Source organism: Centropristis striata, chromosome 3 (assembly GCF_030273125.1).
Source record: "Centropristis striata isolate RG_2023a ecotype Rhode Island chromosome 3, C.striata_1.0, whole genome shotgun sequence".
Taxonomy (NCBI): Eukaryota; Metazoa; Chordata; class Actinopteri; order Perciformes; family Serranidae; genus Centropristis; species Centropristis striata.
Window position 1 is genome coordinate 14200072 of NC_081519.1, and position 21932 is coordinate 14222003.

Here is a 21932-nt window from a genome sequence, read left to right on the forward strand (position 1 = left end):
TATAAGTGATTTGATCTCAGTCATCTGACGATGGCAGCAGAATAAAATCATCTTATCAATTATTGTGATTGATATAGCTGTTCACATAATATAAGTGCTTGCTCTAACTTCTAGAGAAGTTAAGTAGTACATTAAATTGACCTTTTTCTTTCCTCAATCAAGGAATCGTGTTCAAGAAAATGGTCTTTGTAAGTTTTTTTTTTTAATTTATCACAGCTTTGTGCCACAGTATTCACCCGGTAAGTCTGTATCTGTCATCATGCCAAATATAGTCCTGGGGATGCCTACTGTAGTGCAGTATATTGCCAGGTGTCTATATTTCTATATGTCTGCAGCAAAATGAAGGTCTAGTTTAGGTGTGGCTTGAGCAAGGAAGCTGGAAGTGTGGGTGTAGGGCATTAAAATAAAATAAAGTAAATAAAAATTGTCCCTTTTTTATGTTGCATACAAACCATTAAGGGCTGGAGGCAGCGGAGGTGTATGATACCAGTGTTCATGTCCCAGTGGAAACTTCTTAACTTGTGTTCTAGATCAATGGTCTAACTGCATCTAATAGTTAATAGATTTTAAGTCTAACCATGAAGTGGTTTTGTTGCCTAACCTTAAGTAGCTCCATATTACAGTGTTAACAGCACACTGCAAAAAAGCCAACTTGTGTTTTTTGGCCTAAAACAGTGATTTAAGTTGGTAAAACTTGGAAATATAAATTATTGACATTTAAGGCAGTAATGTAAGTTAGCACAACAGAGGAAGCCAGTTGTCTGCTCAAAAACAAGTTTGTGAGTTGTTGTTACTTATATCTTTAAGTTGGGGTTCAAAACAAGGGACAATAGTTCTGCTAACTCTTATTTCTTTGTTGTGAAATGCGGGAAAGCGGTGAAATTCGGTCATTAGCGAAAGCTAGCGGCTAACTGATGCTAACGGCTAACTGATACTAGCGGCTAACTGATGCTAGCAGCTAACAGATGCTAGCGGCGCTGCTTGTTACAGCTACAAGAGTAGCCATTAGCGTATCAATGCTAACTCAAAATTGTGGTCGCAACATTAGCTGACATTTCATAGCGGTGTTACAATCGTGCCAATTCAGCACATTGCAGAAGTTGGCAGAAGTAAGGATTAAAAGTTATTACAATCTAAAATTATAAGTTAGTACAATTTACAGTTGAGTTGAAATCATAATTCAGAGTTGAGCAAACTCAAAAACAAAACTTAAAATATTTAGTTTAATTGTCCAACTTAAAATTTTATCGAAGTTTGTTGCCTTGAAATTTTGAGTTCACCCAACTTTTCTTTTTTTGCAGTGCATGTTTTAAACAGCAGCAGCTATTTTTGTAGGATATTATACAAGCCGTGTTGCAAAAGTTGTCATAAACATTCATACCAACCCATTGATGAGAATTTTGTTGATTTTGGACACAAAAGTAATACATTAAATTTAAGTTATTGCAAGAGAACTTTGCCCTTTTGCTGCTTGTTGTCTTTGTCTTGGTACGGTATGTTTCCTCTGAATTTGATCATTACCGTACGCTCTCTATAATTTTTTAGCTAAGTGTGGTTAGAGTTGGGGTCTTGACCATCTGCTCCTTGTGTTATCAAATTCTCAAATACCCAGAATTGAATGAAATCAATTCTATAATATTCAATCTATAAGCTCTACTGACAAAATATTTACTTTCTCATTTTGCTTTGATGAACAGTGTAATCAGTTGACAGATACTGTACTTACTGTTCTTGTTTACTTTGGGAAGATGTTTTGTCCATGCAACATCATTTTAAAGCAACTACACTTCTACTTTTTAGAGGTAATCGAAAATATGAATTATCCTAAAGAAGACTATCCATGTGTTTTTGCAGGTAGAATTATCCATATTTATTAATTCATTAGACATGCCTAACATGATGTAAGAAAGAGATTAAATATTTAATCTTTTACTTTTAATAGAAAAGATGACAAAGCTCTCCCTCTAAACCAAGGAAAAGTTATTACAGCATATCAGATATCCAGGCACCTCTGACCATTTTTTAATCAAAGCCAATCATTGTCTGCAGAGATTGTATCCAGAGTTGCCAGTTTCATTATATATTGATGACTTTTTGAGCAGGTGTGCCGGGGGGCTGAACCGACTTCTTCCCATCAAACTGAGAGAAGACGTGGTGCATAAAAATATGCCAAATATGCCAAGCTGCACTGTGGAAAGAGAGAGGTGAGTTCAACACATTTCTGTGTTTTACCAGCTGCTGTATAAAGACTTAATGTTCCACTGTCATCAAGACGAATTAGTAGATCAGTGATCACCAAAATTATAGACAAATCCTTTGTTGATGTGCTATGTCTATCTTTTTGTCAGTTATATGGCCCGACTGCAGTGACCACATGCATGAGGTAAGCACTTGTACACTCCAATCCCACTAACAATAGCTCCTTTGTCCTCCAAACCTCTCACAGACTCCAGGAAAAGAGACAAAGTTTGATGGAAAAACTGCTCCCTAGATCACGTCTGCTGGCTCCAAGAGATGTTGCACCACTGCTGGTTGAAGAGAAAGGAAAGGAGGACAGTGTTATAAAAGCACAACGTCCTATTTATAAATCCACCGTGACTGAAAACCCACTAACACAGCAGCGAAATGAAAAAGAAAGAGTTGTGGACAAAGTGAATGAAACCTTGCAAAGCACAGCAGAGGAATACATGGCAGCTTCTGCCAGCACTGTACTGGGCATCCCTGCCACCGGAGAGAGGCTGTTTGTGTTCAGGGATCCACCTGATTCAAATGGCAGCGTTGGTGCTTTGACAAGAAAAAGGAAAAGGAACTTTCTCAATCTGAAGAAAGGCTCAGTGGCTCCAACAAACCTGCCTTGAGACTGACAAACATTGACTTTTGTAAGGTCGTTTTTTTTTTTTACGGTGGGACGTTATCGTGCTACTTGATAGTGTTAAAATCCAAAATAATCCAATAGTTTTGCTGGATAGCAAAACATTTTCAGTGTCTTTCTAAATGTATGTTTCATGGTGGTTATACAATGGAGGTTAACAAACATTTCACTGTTTGCAATGGTCATGTCTTAACCCATAAGAACCCAGATCCAGTTATCCATAAAGGAAAGTTATGGGGGATATATCGCAGACCAAGTGAACCACGCAGAACATATTTATGATGTGGTTTTTTTTGTCATTTTGTGTCTCTTTTTTTTGTTATTTTGTGTCTTTTTTTGGTCATTTTGTGTCTTTTTAAGTCATTTTGTCTGTCTTTTTGTGTCTTTTTAAGTAATTTAGTTTTTTTCTGTCATTTTGTGTCCTTTTTTTTAGTAATTTTGTGTCTTTTTTGGTCATTTTGTGTCTTTTTAAGTCATTTTGTCTGTCTTTTTGTGTCTTTTTTAAGTAATTTAGTTTTTTTCTGTCATTTTGTGTCCTTTTTTTAGTAATTTTGTGTCTTTTTAAGTCATTTTGTCTGTCTTTTTGTGTCTTTTTTAAGTAATTTAGTTTTTTTCTGTCATTTTGTGTCCTTTTTTTTTTTAGTAATTTTGTGTCTTTTTTTGGTCATTTTGTGTCTTTTTAAGTCATTTTGTCTGTCTTTTTGTGTCTTTTTTAAGTAATTTAGATTTTTTGGGTCATTTTAATACTGCCTCCAGCGGCCCCTATCATTTGAGTTTGAGACCCCTGTTCTAGAATATTTAAAGTGTTTGTTACATGAGTGTCACCGTGGGTTCTTATGGGTTAAACTGACAGCTTTTATATAGTGGTGAAAGTTCACTTAAGTACAGACTTGGGCTTTCATGGTTCTCTTCCCCAAAACATATTGGTTCAGCACATTTCCCCCGGTAAAAGAAAAAAAATAAGATGAAAAGTAAGCCTGAGAAAAACAAATATCCAATAAGTCTTTATAATCAGAAACATTCTCAAAACAATGACTTAGTATCTTAAAGTAATGACTTGCAGATTGTGAAATAATAACTTTTTGTCCCAAATAATAAGGTTTTTCAAAAGATACTTTGAGGAAGTTCCTCATTTTTTTCCGATAGACTAAAAATATACGTTTCATCGCATTGGCACATACAGAACAGATAAAACCCCCATCCTGTAGAATTTGTGTGTACTGCATTCATATAGAGTATTATTATTTAAATTCAAAACTCCAGACATGAGATTGCTTACTGCGTTTGTGTGGTTTGATGTGCATTTTATTCCTCCTAAACTCCAAATGCAAAGGTACATTGCATGTATCCAAATTCAACTTCCTTCATGTGCAACAGTTTGAATACATTTTCTTCAATAAACATTTTTATGTTGATTATGAACTTTATGACTACGAACACAACTTCCCCGTTTGTGCTGGCATGTACAGTGGTTGACTTGACTAATGTCACTTGATGATTGGCATTTTTACAAGCCAGATAACAGGGTGAATTAAAGGTTGCCAATGTTTTGGCTGTTATCAGCAGAAGCTCAATCATCTCTGGTATTTGGCGCGTGCATGAACACAGTGTTCGCTCTCCAAAACACAGCAGACCCCAAATGTTTCCCCCAGTCTCGTTGCGCTTCCACGTCATCGGCCATCGTTTTTTTTCCTTCTGCCACTGCATCCTTAAAACTGCTGCAAGTCCTCCTCGTTACTATTTGAATCCCTGTTGACTGTACACGCACTTCTAAGCAGCAGTAGCAGCAGTATAATCCGACATGCGGCTGGGACTCGTGTGTTTCTTCAGCTTTGTGTGGCTGTCGGAGTGCGCGCCTCCGACCTGCTACTCCAGATCGCGCGGCCTGAGCGAGGAGATCATGACTCTGCTGGATAAAATACACACCTACCAGCGCACGGTAAGCAATTTCACGCCCTTTACATTGCATAGTCACATTCTGCAGATATGGCTGAATTAACTGTGTACATGTATTCTAACGATAATTATTGTTTGTTGGGTTGCAGAAAACGTGTGCTGAGATTCTACCAACGATCTTCCTTGATGTGCATGTAAGTTTTAAACCATGCATTACATATCATGTAAGGACAGGATAGGAATAGGAAATTGGGAATATTTATAGTGGCAACAAATGATCCACTTATCGATAAGTCAATTGACAAAAAAATCTACAACTTTTTTTTTTTCATGCAAAAATTGCAAAAGTTTTCTTTAACTTTTGCAATTTTTGCATGGAAAAAAATTTATTATGATTAATAAAAAAGCTGTTTTCATCCTCTCAAATATGGAAATGCCTGTTTCTTTTTAAATCACTATAAATTGAAAAGTTTTTTTTTTTTTGTAATTTTTCACTAGTTTTTTTCACAGGCCATGGATCCATAATGATTTTGTCATGCTATACATTGATTTGCATTGCATATGCTTTCTGTGCATGATAAGGGTGAACGTTACAGTTCTAACCAAAGATTATTTTGTCAATAAATAAACCTTAGTTTAAGCCCCATTTATAAATCTTTTTTTCTACTAACGACCACCTTCCCCTTACTGATGACCAGAGCTTAAGGGAGTAAATTCAACAGGTTGGTAAAATCCCAGTTAGATTAGATTAGGGAGGGTTTCACTCTCACCATGCACAGGAAGCAAATTCAATGCCAATCAATGTGTATTATAACAAAATCATCTGTTATGTTTGTATGTTTAACGGTTATTTGGGTACTCTAGATTTTAAAAAGTGAACGTACTGTGCAGCAAAAATGATCTCTCCGATCAGGAATTGAGAACTCTGTAGATAATTGTGAACAGTTTAAGAGAACGTTTCATAAGAGTTGTTTTGTCTTTATAGAACGCATGCGTCACCACCAAGCTCCGTGACTTTCTCTACGTGGTGCTGAACCATCCTAACCAGTACTGCAGAGAGCGTCCCAGAATGGTTCTGCTGAAACGTAAAGTCCAGAACTTGTACACCATCATCACCAGAATCTGTTATCGGGTAAGAACATCTTAAAAACCCCTGCAGTATTTTTAATCTTGTTGTTCTCAGCCTCTGGTTTCTTCACCGCATGACTTTGTTTCATTGGCAGGACCTGGTGTTTTTCACAGATGACTGTGAAGGTATTGACACTGGACACAGCCGCCCATACTATGCAGAGGACAGGCTTCAACTGCTGCAAGAGGAGAGATGAGCAAAACACAGGGCACATGTTACATTCATTAAAACACATCAGCAATATGTAGAAGGGTAACGCATGTACAATACACACCACAGCATGCACCACAAACAATACACACCATGCTGTTTCATGTTTTACCTAGTTGGCTCCGTGTTAGCTGCAGACTCATGTTAGGGGACGTGTGGCCACATTCCAGCAAGGAGTGCAGAACTTTCCACAGGAAATTTGCTGAATGCCAACCATGCCGATGAAAACCTTGAAATAATAAACCAATAAGAGATGCTTGTGAGCCGGGCTTAACCGCTGCTTACTTACCAGGGCTGATCAAAGGTTCATGTGTCATTAAGAGAAATATGTTGTGTTGCCATAACCCTTGGACTGACTAACATGTCTTAAAGGAGCACTGTACAGCATTTTGTAAACATTTGAAGACTTGGACACGGTGGTTGAAAATGTTATGCAAGAAAGATATTTTCTCACACAGTTGTAGAGCCCGCTCCTTCAGAATTTTCTCACTTAGAGATATTTTTTTTTATTCCCAAGATGTTACAACTGTGCTGCTGCTTTTACCAAAGCTGAACATATTATTTTCCCATGGTCTTAAGCCATATGGATATAAAATAGAGCCCTCACTGTTATAGACATTAGAAACTTGCCTGTTTATGTACTCTTAATGTAAATCTATACATGACTAACATTATGTAATAAACTGTTCTTTCTCTTTATGTATCAGCTTTTATTTGTTTCATCCTCTAAAGATTTTTCCATAATGTCTGCCAGTTGATTCTGGGAAACACTAACTACTGAGACTAAACTGGCCCGTGTCCAGTCTGAATCAGCTTAATGCTTTTTTTTTCTTCTTTTTTTTTCTTTTTACATGGGGGAGATTCTTTTCACTCTGACCAATGCTCAGATTTTCACTCAGCATGTTGAAATTACTGCTGCATCTTATTTTTTATTGATTCAGTATGAAGTTTTGTCACCACTAAACTAAAATACAATTGCAAATTTAAGTAATGTTGTTTAGGTCCAAGTGCAGCAGTGGGTTCCCTCTGCAAAGCAAAGTAAACTTTTATGAAAATGTGATTGATGAACTGGAAGTGAAGCCATGTGGTTTTCACACAAACCACAATCCTGACTCTCATAAATGTAGGCGCAGTTGTGATTATTTTGATATCAGTGTTATGACATGTTGGATTTGGGAACAAGGTCTGCCTATCTGATTTAATTTGCAGCCTCTGATGCCCTCTGCTGGTCTAACTGTATAATCTGTATGCAGAAGGAAAGTTGCTCAGTGTATTTTAAACAGATATTCAAAGTGTTCTGTGATTCAGGGCCATTAAGACTCTAAATATGTAACAGAATTTGCCCTTCCCGCTCACAGGCTGAGCAATTTTTACTGTACCCGCATTTTTTGTTGGTATTTTTCTGCATTTCTGTTAAAGGAATAGTTGAGATTTTTAAAATGATGTTTTATGTGTGTAACTAACCCTTAAAAACACACCAACCCAACGCTAGCCAAAGGCCCCTGGACACCACCCACTCGAGATAATCCATTCTTTCCATGAAGGCTATTGGTTTCCATTCATGTTAGCACAGTGCCAATACACGCATGAAAATTAATTGTGGGGACTTGAATTTACTTGTTTCAGGTAATCTATCCCAGTGAACATTTAGCCAGCTTTTGTCTTTGTCAAATGAGGCCCATGTTATTGTTGGCAATGCTGAGTGTAGCTTCCAGCAGTGACTTGTTTGACAACCTCCACCCTATAAAAGACTCTCCATTATGACTTGGCAATCAGCGGCATATTTAATTTCACAAACATATTAACAATATCAAGGTTTAAGAGTTATTTGCCTTTTCGACAACACACTTGTGTTGCTTATATGATTGTCTACGCAAACAAGCATTTACCTCCCATTTATCCTACCTTGCATGTTTTGCTGAAGCATCTGTCCCATATAGGGAGCTACAGTTTCTGTTGCTTTGCTGCTTGAGCCTGGTACTGCCAATGTTGACATGTTTTGCATTACAGAAATGCTTTCAGATGGGAATTAAGATGCTTTACATTGTCCCAAGTTTGCATATGGCTTTTCTGATGGCATAAACGGCTTGTATGCCATGTCTAGGTCATGTTTTAATCCTGCAGCCTGCTACATTACATGATGACAGGTTCACACGCCTTGTGCAAGGTGCAGGAGAGCTTAAAAACTGCACACATCCAAATGCTTCTAAATGTTTTTTGAGGTACCTGTTGTGCAGAAACTGTGCAGATATCGTTCACAAGGCCCTTCTGGAAGCTGATTAAGAAACAGGGTGCCTATGCAACAGTCATCAATTTACCATTAGTTGGCAAAACTGCATGTTCAGTGTTTATCCTTGGAGGGAGTTTGACAGTGCCTTGATCTGTCAGAAGGTGGCGCTGGTTGTTGTAGTTCTACACATCAGATGGGGATTGCTTTCCATCATTTTATTCTACTAAACATGAAGTTTATGTCAAGGTGCTACTGACAGATGGCTGTTAAAAGCCTCCACCTCTTTTTGTTTGTTTTACTGACCGTAACTAGATTTAATTTGATAAGAGAAATGCAGCAAATGACATAATATAGTCACAACATAGTAAAATCTGCAGTCTTTGTGTTGAATAGATCAACATTTTTTCCTGCTTTGAGAATGAACTATGTTTCAGAGGTCACAGCAAAATGTTACAATATTAAGTGAAGACACAAGGATCCACAAAGATCATTAAACTTGTTGTATTGTTGTTTAAATCAGCAAGCCTAGATGTTTACCACTTTATATTTTCTAATAGCCCAATGCAACATTCACAATTATGCCACAGCCTCTAAACATTCTTTAAACATTGGGACTAGAAAACTCTCACAGCTCCATCAGTCCTGTTTTTTTTTCTTATCTTAAAACACATACTCATGTTCATAATCATTTAACAACCTGCAGTTTAACTTGAGCCCGTGTTGCAATAAGCATGTTTCTCTTTTTGTGCCAAGAATCAAGTTGTTGCACTTCTGAACCGTCAGGTCTGAACCCCTCTCTGCTAGCGTAATTAACTAACCCTACAAAAACTCAAATGTTAGTCAGCAGCATGTGGCTTGTTAGGAAATCAGCCCACAGTGGAGTTATAAAGATTAATTGCTGTGCTTATTGATCATCATTAGAGGGCCGCAGAATCCACGTTATTTTCTATCATTAAGTCGAAACCAGAGCAGAGCATTTAAACCACGGGAGGCCAGGTAATTTAACAATTAAATGTTCTGTGACCCTGCACCAAAAATGCTGCACAATAAAAGAAACAACAACTTAGCTGGAGGCTGACAATAATCATTCTTTGCTTTGTTGAAATGAATTACCTTGTAAAGGACAGATCAGAAACCTATTTACATTAAAGCAATGCTGATGCAGTTTTGTTTATGGGGGATTTCAGGCAATTTTCCATCACATTTAGCACTTTATTGCATCTTAAAAGAAATGTTGCCTCATTAGTCCACATAAGAAAATGTTTCCCCCCTTAATTTCCAATAGATTATTGGCAAATTCTGCACACTATTGTAATTATCCTGCTCAGTAAATTTGGTTGGTTTTCAAAACTCACATATAAGAGCAAAGCTCCCCTTCCTGACAACAGTAAATGCACCTTATAAACAAACAAACAAACCGTTCCATTGACTTGCATGTTGAAGTGATTATTGAATGAAGGGTCAGTGGAAGATTTCTGATAATTCACAAATCGGAAAAACATACAGAAACAGTTGTAATCGACCACTGGGGCATTATTATATTGATATTTCATTGGTTCATAGCTGCAGCCTTTGGCATAAGTGACCAAACTCAAACTCAAACTCACCAAAAACCTTTTTATGCAAAAGGCTATTACTCCACTGCCCTCTAGTGGACACTGCAGGCCAAACAGCACAAAATGAATGGGTTTATCACCTTTACTCCTCACTGGTGGATCAGAGAAAACTAAACGTTCTGCTTGAAGGAAACAGTTGTGTCACAATTGTGAAATGACTCAAGCTTAATAATAGATCGATGTAGTAGTTATATATTGTGAAAGCAGTGTTTATTATTGCATATATATTTTTAAGATCTTCACCCGATCAGCACATATATAGGCCCGTTTGGTGCATGCCATATAAAGTCCAACACAATAATGCATTTCTATCATATCTCTCCTTTACTATTGACTTTTACTGTGACAGTCTTACTTCATGCTGAGCTTACTCCATTTCATTTTTTTAAATGTGTCATTGCTTTGATATTTCTGTACATTCCCTGTATATGAGAACATCTGGTTTTCTGCTGCAGACTTTATAGGTCTTTTTGGTGAAGGCAGCCGCGAGAAATTGGTGATGATGGCTATCTTTACTGGTAACTGAACAGTGATTTATAACATTCTTGCTGCATTATTAATAGGCTAGTTTTTACAGCACGTGGCTTTGACTCGGAATTGTATATTACGTTGCAGAGCGAGGACATGACTGCGCGTCCGTGTTAATACACTTGCAATATTAGTCGTTATTTATATATCATTTGAACGGAAATATTAACCATTTTCCTGCATCCGAACGCCTTTATTTTACCCACCGTATTAGGACTCAGTCAACATGTTGTATAAATAAATGAAAAAAATCATATTTCCCATTTCTGCCCATACCTTTTTTTCTTCTCTTCTTTAAAAAACCAAAACATTTTCGCTAAATAGCTAACGTTTCGAAAAAAATAAGGAAAAGCTGCAATCACAGCAATTTATTTAAGGGCCCAGTGATTTAAAGGTCTTTCACAAAATAGTTTTTAATTGCTTGTTTTTTGTTTTGTTTTTGCCACAGATATTTAAATAAAATTATTATTGCTCAGATTCATTCACTTGTTCATTTTTGCCTGTTTTTTTAAATGCCCAAAGTCAACAAGTATAGGCATACTCACAATATCATTATTATTATTATATCTATTAATTATTATTTGAATAAGTATTATTTGAATAGCGTAATCGTTTGTTGGCTGGGGTGATTTTTATCATTTAGACATTATATGTTTTATCGAAAAGAAAAAGTTTTTTTCTCTGTTACCCCGGCTGTGAACAGAAGGTGGTGGTGTGGTATCTGATAGTAACAAAGTAACTTCTGCTCGTACAACTTCATGGATTTGTCTTGAGATTATTGTAAGGTCAAAATGTTACCGCATTTCAATGAAATAATAATTATAATGTAGCCTATGTATGTAGTGTTTTGAACGTATCCTTTTTTACTAATTATCTTGGCAACCGCGTCTTATACTTTGGGTAAAAATTGACAGTCGCAACAGCCGGTCCAACATTTATATTAACATAGGCATACAATTTATTTCATTACAAGTAACATAAAATGTGGAGCCACATTGTTAATAAGGCAAGTGATGCTTTATATAAGATAATTTGTGAAGAACTATATAGGATATTTTTTTCTAACAGCGACTTATTTCAATTAACTGGCGTGTCAAATAATTTTAACTTATTCATTCATATAAATATATATTCATTCAGAAAAAAATGTTTTTATCAATTTTTTTTATTATTTTATCAATATCATGCAGCTTAAATTGTGTGTCATATATATATATATATATATATATATATATATATATATATATGACCCTTTTTGTAGGCTACATAACGTCTGGCTAAATATATTTCAATAAAAGTAGCCTATTTTTAACACTGTGTTGAAGAATATACAGATAGGCCTATAAACCTTTGTCACATAATTACAATAACCTTTATTAACTCAGCTTATAAGTGTCCCAGGACGTGTTCTGTATACGTCGTGGGGAGAATAAAAGACAGAATAAAGGTTAAAGGTCTGTTAAACATCCACTCACTCCTCTGCTGTAATGATCATCCATCCGAGCTGTATAGGCCACTTCTAATAACCCATTTTCTTTTTTCTTGGGGATCAAGGGGTTTTAACTGCAGAGTCAAACAGCCTCCTGTGATCTTTTGGATGATATAAACAAGTGAGTTTTGTTTTCTGTTGGGCTCCTGGCAAGACTGAGAGCCGGCGACAAAGGAATGAAAGAGTTGAAAGAATGGACGGATCCCCTTTGGCTCTTTTGTGTCAAATTTCTCTTTCTTTTCAGATAGAGCGTTCATTCGTGTGATTTAAACGTATTGTCAGGGATTATGTATTAATTCATGCCCCATGGATAGAATGGAGGCGAGACTGTCAGAGCAAAATACAAAAAAACATCCACATTTAGCGTAAAATCTAAGAAAAAAACACTAAATTTCAATTATTTTCAAATAAATGCGTGCTAAAATTATAGAATTGAGTTGTAGATAAATTGTATGTTTTCCCGACAGTAACAGGCTGTTGTTTAGGACAGCAGCCTGTCAGCGCTGAGCAGGAAATCACAGCGCAGAGAGGAGAAGTGTTGCCCGTCCCAGTCCCCCGTTGACATTTTAGGAATGATAAAAGTTCCGCCTTGCCTGGAGCTACAGTCTCGCTGGAGCCGGCCTCCGTCTGCGGCAGATTGCCATTGCTCATTACAGCAATTATTTTACTCCAATTTAACCCCTGCCTGAATGGCAGAGAACTCCAGAGAAAGCCTTTTAAAGTGCACTGCGGTGGCCTGTAATTTTCCTCCCTATCTGATCCCTGTTTTGTCATCTAAGTCTTCCTGATGGCAGGATGAAATATTTTCTTTATGCGCGCCAGTAAGGTAATATGTTTGTACACATGGGTTCTAACACCCATGTCTTCTCCATAATGGGGGTGTCACCTGGCTCATTTTACACCCTAAACACCCCATAATGACACTCTAGTGGATTGTTTACAAGCAGTTTAGCCCAGACAAGCAATCTTTCCAATATTTATCGGTGTGTTTTGAAGTCAGCACAACTGCTTGTCTCCACATATCCACCCCCCTAAACTCTTCTGGCGCCAACAAAATCTAGGTTAGTTGTTTCAAAGCAATAGGCAACAGCTGTAGCAATACATTCCACCAAATAATATGTGACAAGTTAAAATGCACACTAGCACTGCGAGGCTGAGATACGTGTAAAAAAGTGTGAAAGGAATGTGGAGTTATTGTCAATATTGTTAGGTGTGGGTCACAAGAAGCCTTCAGATTTCCATGATATTGCAAAAAGAATATCATGCAGATCAATATTCATATTTTCTATTATAACACGGTTTAATAGCCCTCTTAATAAGTATATGTTTTGCTTTTCCCCCCACATTTAAACTTGTTTATATAAAGACCCTATAAGTTAGGCTATAACATTCACACCAGGCCCAGACTTTATCCTAAAAATAGATTAAAAAAATTTAAAATATTATATTTACCTGAATCTTTCATTAAAAATAAGAAAATATTTTTTTCAAGCACACCTTCTCCTACTTCTTTGTACAATGACTAGTCTACAGGCTTCCGTACAAGTGTGAGTCAAAACGAACAACTGCTTAATGAAAAAGAATAAACAATTTATTGTTAAGTTATGTCACAAATATATTCATAATATAAATGAGGATATTCTTCAAATATACATTATTTTACAGTACACATATCCCTTCCGAAGGGAATCATTCCAACAACAGACAGTGCTGTTATAAAAAAACAAATGCTGTGGTTCTCCAAATTCACAAAGAGCATTCATTGACACTTGACTCAGTAGCCCACTGTAGTTACGCATTGATATTAATGCAAACACATATGTTTGATTTTGCAGTGTGCCAGCAGCCCACATGATGCGATGGAAGCCCAACGTAGTGAGTTTGTTGGCGCAAAATGTGGAGCTGCGCATTAGTCTCATAGAGGCTGGTTTAAAAGCCTTTTACCTGCTGATGGAGGCACACAGCCTAGTGTCCAAACTGTCCATTTGTGATATATCATTGGCCTACAGGTACTGAATTGTTTCCACATCAGCACAGCAAAAAAAAAATCCATCTTAAAGTCATTTAGTCTTATTTTCTGACATAAGATTAATATCAACACGCTCTTAAATTTTATAATGAAGTCGATTGACAGATTTAGGACTCAAGATTAAATGACTAAAAAAATTGGATTATTTTTGCAGTGAGTGAACTTACTGGCGAGGTCAAGAGAAGTGGATAAACTTCAAGGTCCTCAGAAGGGGGTCTGTGTGGGGGTCTTGCCCCTTGACAAGTTGTGACACTGAGCTCACCGCCAGGATGCCTCTTTATTTCGCGTTTAGTGTCACCTCACCTGTCCGAAGTGAGCCCCCTCTCTCGTTCGAGGCCCATCAGAAAGTAGTCTAAACCCCCCTTGTGTCCCACTGCACGTGCCCCGTCGTCCTCGGTCTATGTCAAGCGAGGTGGTACATACTGTATCCGACGTGAGCGGCGTACAGTCCCACTGGGGAAACCGGCAGCGAGTGCCTCTGGAACGGGTGAGACCCTGCGTAGGACCCGGGGACATGCGCACCGAGAGGAAAGGAAATCCCGAAAGCCGGAGGCAGCATAGGCTTCGCTGCCATTTTCAGTTTTTCAAGTTCTGCCTCCTGCAGCCGCTTGGCTTTGGCTCTCCTGTTCTGAAACCAGATTTTGACCTGGGTCTCCGTCAAGTTGAGGGAACTGGAGAACTCTGCGCGCTCGGCGATGGAAAGGTACTGCTTCTGGCGGAACTTCCTCTCCAGGGCCAGCAGCTGGGACGTCGTGAAGGGGGTCCGGGGCTTTCTGTTCGTCTTGTGTTTTCGCAGGGGACAAGCTGGAGGACTCAGCCTTCCTGTTAGAGGACAAAAAGCTTTCATTTAAAACCTTGGCTCGCAGTGCGTAATGACAAAACCCAAATAGGACAAATGGATCAGATTAGAGTTTTCAAGTGTAGAGCGTGTCGACAGATATATAAATCACATCCCTGGTCCAAAAGAGGATATCATTACACATATTTAACACAGATCATATTTATTTCTGGCACTGACAACAAACTTACGTGGAGGTGTTGGAGAGAAACGAGGACTCTGTAGCCATGAAGTCCTGTCGTTACTGTCCGGGCTCTCCGGTTTAATCAACACGTCTTCTGGCATGTTCATGATGTCGCCAACTGAGAACGATGAGCTCATGGGTAAAACAGGAACTGAAGTATCCAGACTTCCAAAAGAGCCCATTCGCATCCCCTTTCCCAGCGCATGGGACGTCCCGGGGACGGACGGGGCATCCGGGGATGCTACCTCTCTGCTGGGCTTCCTATCAGCCATGAGCGCCTCGACGCTGAAGGGCAAAATAGCAACTTTGGGCTTGACGGGCTCCTCTGCGGGGCTCAGGCTGGTCTGCATCTCACCTCTGCTGACGAGAACCGAGCGGGGAGAGAGATCTTCGGTTTTCAAAGCAGCGGTCAAAGCTGACATGGCGATCGATGGGGCCATACAGGTCCGACTGGCACTGGTGTGAAGAGTTGAGTCTCGTGGGTACAGTGGGAAAGAGTTACACACAAAGTTACTGCGGTGCGCCCTAGGGTGACCGTATCCTCATGTTTATGTGACCAAATTGCAGTGCAGGGCTAAAATAAGGCAGGCGTGGAGAGGGAGGCGGCCAATCAGGAGCGAGATGGGCTGGTCCCTGTGAGACTCAACAACAAAAAAAATCAGTGGGGAAGTTAACAATAGTTACTTTTTTTTCTTTTTCTTTTTTTATTTAAAAAACAAGCACATTCAGATAAACATAAACACAACAAACTTAACAAGCCATGGTTTCATCAAGACTTGAAATGATGTTGGTTAACCTATATTTATCCTGTCATTAATGCATTAACATTTTATAATAAGAGCTATAGACATGTGCATTATTTTATTATTCCCCACAATTTGTATGCCATCTTTCCTAACTTTTCTGCCCCAAAACGTTTTGTCATGCTTTATTCGCGTCCACTCTTATGATGACTGTCCCTGGCCCATGTGCTTAAAAACTCGCTGTAGTGAGGTTTGAATGTTGCACAACAGTTTACTGCTCGCTCTTTATGTGATGAACCTCTTGCAGCGCGCTGTTTATTGATGGCTGCGGGGCTCTAATCAGATTGAAACACACAGGCCTTCGCAGTCATTTAGGGGTAATTATCGGGCTTGGGGGAGGGATCACTAGGATTTTTTCCCCTTTGACTACATCCATTAAAGTCAAAAATGATGTGGAGTCTGGGGGCAGAGGGGAGGAGGAGGCAGCGTGGAGCCAGGGAGAGATTTAACCCAGGACTGTCATTGCTTTTACCTGGCTATACCTTCTCATTATCTGCAGTAAAAAAGAGGGTATTTTTTTATTATTATCGCTTGCAGAAAATATACCATATGCTCGGCTATATTTCATGTAGAATGGGAAAACACAGCATGAAGTTTAACTTCACATAAAAAATGTTAATATAAGTTTTAGATTCACAAATCCTAAAGTAAAAACGTGGAAATAGATCACCTTTTTGCTGTGTAGTCAGTTCTCAGGAAAGCGTCTGCGTCGCTAATTGCCACGCATAAACAATCTGTCACGATTTGTCAGTCTGCCTAATGGGCAGACAAGTTATGTTGTTTTTAGGCGCCAGCAGCGCCCGGATCAAAGCGCTCGGCTTTAGGGAGACTATTGAAAAAGTTGAACCCGCACCGAGAGCGCAGCACCGCCTCCTCCTCTACCCGCCCTAGCCCAGGGACACTGAGCCATTCAGCCTGAAAAATTAGCTTTTTCTCAGCCGATCGCACGCCATTTCCATCTATTCAAATGAGCGCTATAGTCGGTGTAATAGTAGGCTCCTCAGAAGAAAAGGTCAGCGCCCACTGGCTGCTCTCAGAGAGTCCCTTACTAAAAGGATTCCTCGGTGCGAGTGTTTCCCAACATACACATAAGATCCCTGTCTGCTCTTTGTGTAGGAGTATGCGTTGCGTTAAATACAGTGGGGATTGTCTTGCGAGACCTCAAACCAATCATCCTCGTAATCTTTCTGTCCCTGTGCCTAACTTCACCAATTAAAATAACCCTCTTCCAGGACCACAAGGGGAGCGCCGACACCACCAATGCCTCATAAAGTTTCAACTTGCTGTGGTGTAGCTATAGTCATGGCTGGAATACTAAAATTGCTTCCTTCACTTTAACATTCCAAGGTGACACGTTGACTCTTAAAAGGCAGGCATGTAGCTGTTTTGCATGTTTGGGCGATTAAGATGACACGATAAGGGAAATGATTTTCCCTTTGGTGTGTTCTTTTATTGTGGTAATTGTAGCGGAAGTGGAATCAAATCAAAGAAATTAAGCTTGGAAATTGTTTTTTTTTGTTTGTTTGTTTTTGCGTTTATAAATGGCATTTAAAATATAAATTATAGGAATAATGAATCAGTTTTTTAATGTAGCCTATTTAATGTTTCTTCAAACAGGTAGGGGCCTACTTTGACTTCCGGTTGTCACATTCATATTTAAATTGCAGCCACAGGTGTTCCCTAATACTTGTTTTGCATTTTACAACAGATCTCCTGGTTCCAGTCGGTTTATAAACCTTAACACACAATTCTTAATTTATCATTTTTTCCACAGCACATTCTGTATGTGTATGTAGGCCTATGTGTGTGTGTGTGTGTGTGTGTGTGTGTGTGTGTGTGTGTGTGTGTGCAGGTAGCAGGGCCTCGGCGTGCAGCTGCAGTGTGTTTGGAAACACTTAAAGCTTCTAACCTGGAACGAGCGGCATTTGCTCCGAAAAAGCTTTTGAAGTCACCGGAGTCTCCGGGCTCGGCGCGTCCGTCTGAAGTCCCCTCTGCTTGGGGCTCAAACACTTAACCTGTCCCTCCGGCAACCAACTCGTAAAACTAGTGCGCGTAAACACAAATAGGCACACATGAGACGCATTAAACGCGCGCTGTTTGTTAACGTGGAGCAACAACGCGTAGCCTGCTAATTTTTCCTTGTGGTGTGAAGTCGGTCAGAAACCCATAAATCACGTTTGATTCTGAAACTCTGCAGGACTGTGATTTATTCCTCCATGTTGATGTTTTCTGATTTGATGACCACAGTCCCAAGGCATCTGAATAGATTACTCTATAATTTATGTTGTCTGCTTCACACACCACTCTCTCTTGTCATCAGGTGATGATTTAACTATGATCTCGGCCAAAAGTTGATTTTAATGAACATCTATTGAACCTGTGGGCCTTGACTGCCCTGCTATCATTGTCCCCAGTGTATTTATCTTGTGAACAGAGGGACAACAGTGCTGGAAAACAATGTTAGTGGCAATTAGCATCCCAAACAGTGTCCTTTTTAGAAGACTGATGTGCCATGGAGAGGACGATTACCATACCGTTTTATTTAAATCCCAAGGCAACAAATAAGGGCCGAGCTGAGATACAAAACAACTGTAAGGCTCATCGGGCCTTTATTTCACTTTATAAACTACTTTGATTCCCAGTCAGGAGGCAGGGACTACACACAAAGGCCCATTGTTGCCTCCTCTCAAAGTTGTCTTAACCCTTTTCATGCACGATCTGTCAATTTAGACTGTAAAGACATAAAAGGGAGTGTCGATGTCAAAAGGCATTTTCAGGACAAAAATATTTGCACTTGGTGCAAGTAAATGACTTTCGTATGGGGACAATGACGTTTACGTGAGTATAACTCCTATATCCTGCACATTTTTTATTTTCGCTCCTGCTCGTGGGACATTAAAACTATGTCTGATAAAGTAATTATTAGTCAAATGTGTAACCTGGAATAATCAGAGCAACATTTCAGTGATTTTTAAGTGAATTGAATGATGCACTTCGGAGAGATGAGAGAAAGCAGCCAGCAGTCCAGTCCAAGGTCTCCATAATTATACATAATGTATCTTATTTCAAAACAATTAGCGCAATCAGGCGGATCGGAGCACTTTGCTGCCAGTAAGTATAACAATGCCTTACGGTCATTTAAGCTTCAACATGCCATTCACACTGTGACTCGCGGGTCTGCCTGCAGACTTCAGTGCTGCACTCCATTTGGCAGGTGTATGCGTCCAAAGTCCAAAAGTCATCCCCATGCAACTTTATGTTCCGTTAATCCCAACACACAAAACCATGCTTGTAATTCTTATTATCACAAATAATAAGGCATACTTAAGTATTGAATACTGTAGCTTATAACGTCATGTTTAATCAATTTTGCATTGAAAATGAAATAGGCCTTTATTATCATATAATATTATAATAATTCTTATTATAACATCCTGGATGTGTAAAATAGAGGAAGGTAAATGTATCAAATAATAAGATAATAATCATAAAATCCGTATAGATAAATTAACAGTATAACAATTCTTGAAGTTCAAGCTTTAAATAAAATATTATACTCCTGTAATATTGTGTAGCCTACTATATATTATTAGCCTATGACTCAAATATTGCCATTATTCCCATTTAGTCAAATTCTAATAAAAAAACAACATCATTAACGCGATTTAAAAAAACAAACAAAAAACAATCCAACAGTAACTGGGCTATCAAATTCTTAACATTCACCATTACATTTTATTTACAGAGTTTTAATGTTTCAGTGAGACTCTGCATTAACTCTCTGTAAGTCCTCCCAGCCTCGGTGAACAGCAGCAGAAGAAGAAACACACACTGCAGGATGACGATGATAAATGTATCTGAAGCTTCGGTGATTAAACGACTTGATGCGGCTTTGGAGAAAGAGAAGGAGCAGGACTAGATTTTTTCCCCTTTCGAATTATGAACTCTCTAAGTCAATCAGATCCAGCGCTTAGTGAACTTTATTCCCCATTCATCTCCCTCACCTTTCCCCCGGCTGACAGGCGGGATGAATGTGTCCCACGGTGATGATAAAAACCCTCGTGCGCTTCAGAAAGAAAGCGTTGTCGCCAGCCCAGCGGGAGGGCTCATTGTTGGAGAGACTCTCAGAGGAATTATTAGCCTGGCATCGCTTCAAAATCACTCGGAAATGATGCATGCACATTTAAGATTGTCTGCGAGAAAATATCGATCACACGACACACTGATATAATGCTCGGACATATTATCTATAATCTCCTCTTCTCTCTCCGTTGTTGTTTTTAAGGCAGGCCTCTATATAAACACCGCGTTTAGTTATTCGGCATATCAATAGACTATCAAACAGTTCCGGTGCTCGGCTCTGATTGGCTGTTAAAACCGCAGCGGCACTTCAACACACACCTGTGACCGCGTCACTGTTTGTTTAAATATTAATGCGCTAATTAAAAACCACTTTAGTGTCTTTTTACTTGTTCGGGAAATATAATCCTCGCTGGAAGAATATCTTTCAAAGTAATTAATAATTAGGGAATAATTAGATAAATATTATTATAATAACAGGGGTGTGTTTCAGTATTTTAGCTACTGTTCAGCAACCAGTGGTTCTTTGACTTGACTTTAAGTTTCAACATTTTCCACATCCCAAAAATATTGCAATTATTAATATAGCACATTGAACTTGTCTAATCTCATTTCCGGTTATTAGACATTATAGCATAGCTGAATTTAATTTGAGTGATGTGCACATCTTAAAATAATTGTTGTATGAAATTACTTAGTTTTTGTTCGTTTGATTACAACATTAAAAACAAAATACAAGGGATACATCCATCTTATATTGGATGCATATTAAAGTAATTAGCATAATTTACACATTATTGTTATTCATATAATGCCTCATTTTTCAAATGCAATTCAAATTTATAACAAAATAAATAACGTATTTATCACTTGTTTATATTTATTTTAGTTGATGCAGATAGCCTACATTAGCTTCCTGAGGTCCACACAGAAATATTACTCAAAATAATAAAAATCCATTAACAAAGGTGGAGAGGAAAAACAAGAAAGAAATAGAACACCAGATAAAATAACTTATACATTAACAAAACAATCTAAAACATAAAATAGAAAATAGAAATATTGAGGCCTACAGTAGATACACAAATTACAAATATTCATATTGCATATTACCGTATTTGTTGGGTGATTAACTCTTACAACATTTATACATTTATTTTTTTTTAAAAACCATATCTGGGCAAATTTTAAGAATTAGGAAAAAATAAAAGTCACATTTTTGAAATGGTTTGAAGAGAGTTTTTTTCTGTTCTGTTTACATGGATATAAAGCAGTCTGTACAATATTTATGTTAGTTCCCTCCGTGACTAAACCACACACACACACACACACAGAGAGAGAGAGAGAGAGAGAGAGAGAGAGTAGCAGTCAGATAGCATCACTCCCTCACACCCTGACCTCTGTATGACTTTAAAATCAAAATAATTGTATGATGTGAGCGGCGGTATCAGTGTGTGTGTCCTCTGTAAAACTTAGATAAAACTGCGCCTTTTAAATTTACAACATTCTGCCGTTCAATCAAAGACATCTCAATTACCCGAGGTATTGGTGTGAAATTGAATTATCGCCCCTTTATTTCTTTCACGCCATTAAACAGGAAGCGTATAAAATCATTTGCAAATCACTGGCCTGGGTAATATGATATAGGCCATCTAAACGGACTGATTAACTAATGACAAATCATGGGATTTATTTTGATAAGTTCATCATTTGGGCTTTTCACACGCCGAGTGCGCGTGTTGATTAGAAACTAAATAGAGTCTTAAATGAAATGCTTAATAAGCGCATAACAAGCAATAGTTCCGGCAACAAATCATCTCTATAATCGGCTATGCAGGGATAAAAAAAAAGATGCTTAATGATGAAGTAAATGATGTGGAGCATCAAAACGCTGTCAGCCATATTTCCCAGCACTCAAAACAAATTGCAGGAATAATGAAAACATGCTCAGGCTTATTTTAGAACAGAAATAAAGCTGCAACCTTATGCTATTGCTACAATAACAAGTATTATAATAACGGTGTATTA

At 38.3% G+C, this 21932-nt stretch overlaps 3 protein-coding genes across 5 annotated transcripts in view; 2 read left to right on the forward strand and 1 right to left on the reverse strand.

Annotated features, from left to right (window-relative positions):
- Positions 1–4287, forward strand: part of LOC131968169 (limbin-like) — a 29514-nt gene extending 25227 nt beyond the window's left edge. For 2 of the 3 annotated variants that reach the window (XM_059328925.1, XM_059328926.1), the window contains 2 exons: positions 2103–2204; positions 2447–4287. In XM_059328925.1, the coding sequence (XP_059184908.1) occupies positions 2103–2204; positions 2447–2858 (514 nt within the window). In that variant the 3' untranslated portion in view covers positions 2859–4287. The remainder of the gene's footprint in view (positions 1–2102; positions 2205–2446) is intronic. The other variant, XR_009394024.1, reaches the window with a different exon arrangement.
- A 286-nt stretch (positions 4288–4573) lies between these two features.
- LOC131968180 (cytokine-like protein 1) lies at positions 4574–6808 on the forward strand. Its single transcript, XM_059328947.1, has 4 exons — positions 4574–4811; positions 4918–4962; positions 5754–5900; positions 5992–6808. Exons 1-4 carry the CDS (start codon positions 4674–4676, stop codon positions 6091–6093), a joined length of 432 nt encoding a protein of 143 aa, XP_059184930.1. The 5' UTR covers positions 4574–4673; the 3' UTR covers positions 6094–6808.
- Positions 6809–13539: 6731 nt separating this feature from the next.
- On the reverse strand, positions 13540–15573 carry msx1a (muscle segment homeobox 1a). Its single transcript, XM_059328942.1, has 2 exons — positions 15029–15573; positions 13540–14821 (listed from the first exon to the last, which is right to left on the reverse strand). The coding sequence occupies exons 1-2, from the start codon at positions 15459–15461 to the stop codon at positions 14403–14405; spliced, it is 852 nt and encodes a 283-aa protein (XP_059184925.1). The 5' UTR covers positions 15462–15573; the 3' UTR covers positions 13540–14402.
- Between the last annotated feature and the right edge of the window lie 6359 nt (positions 15574–21932).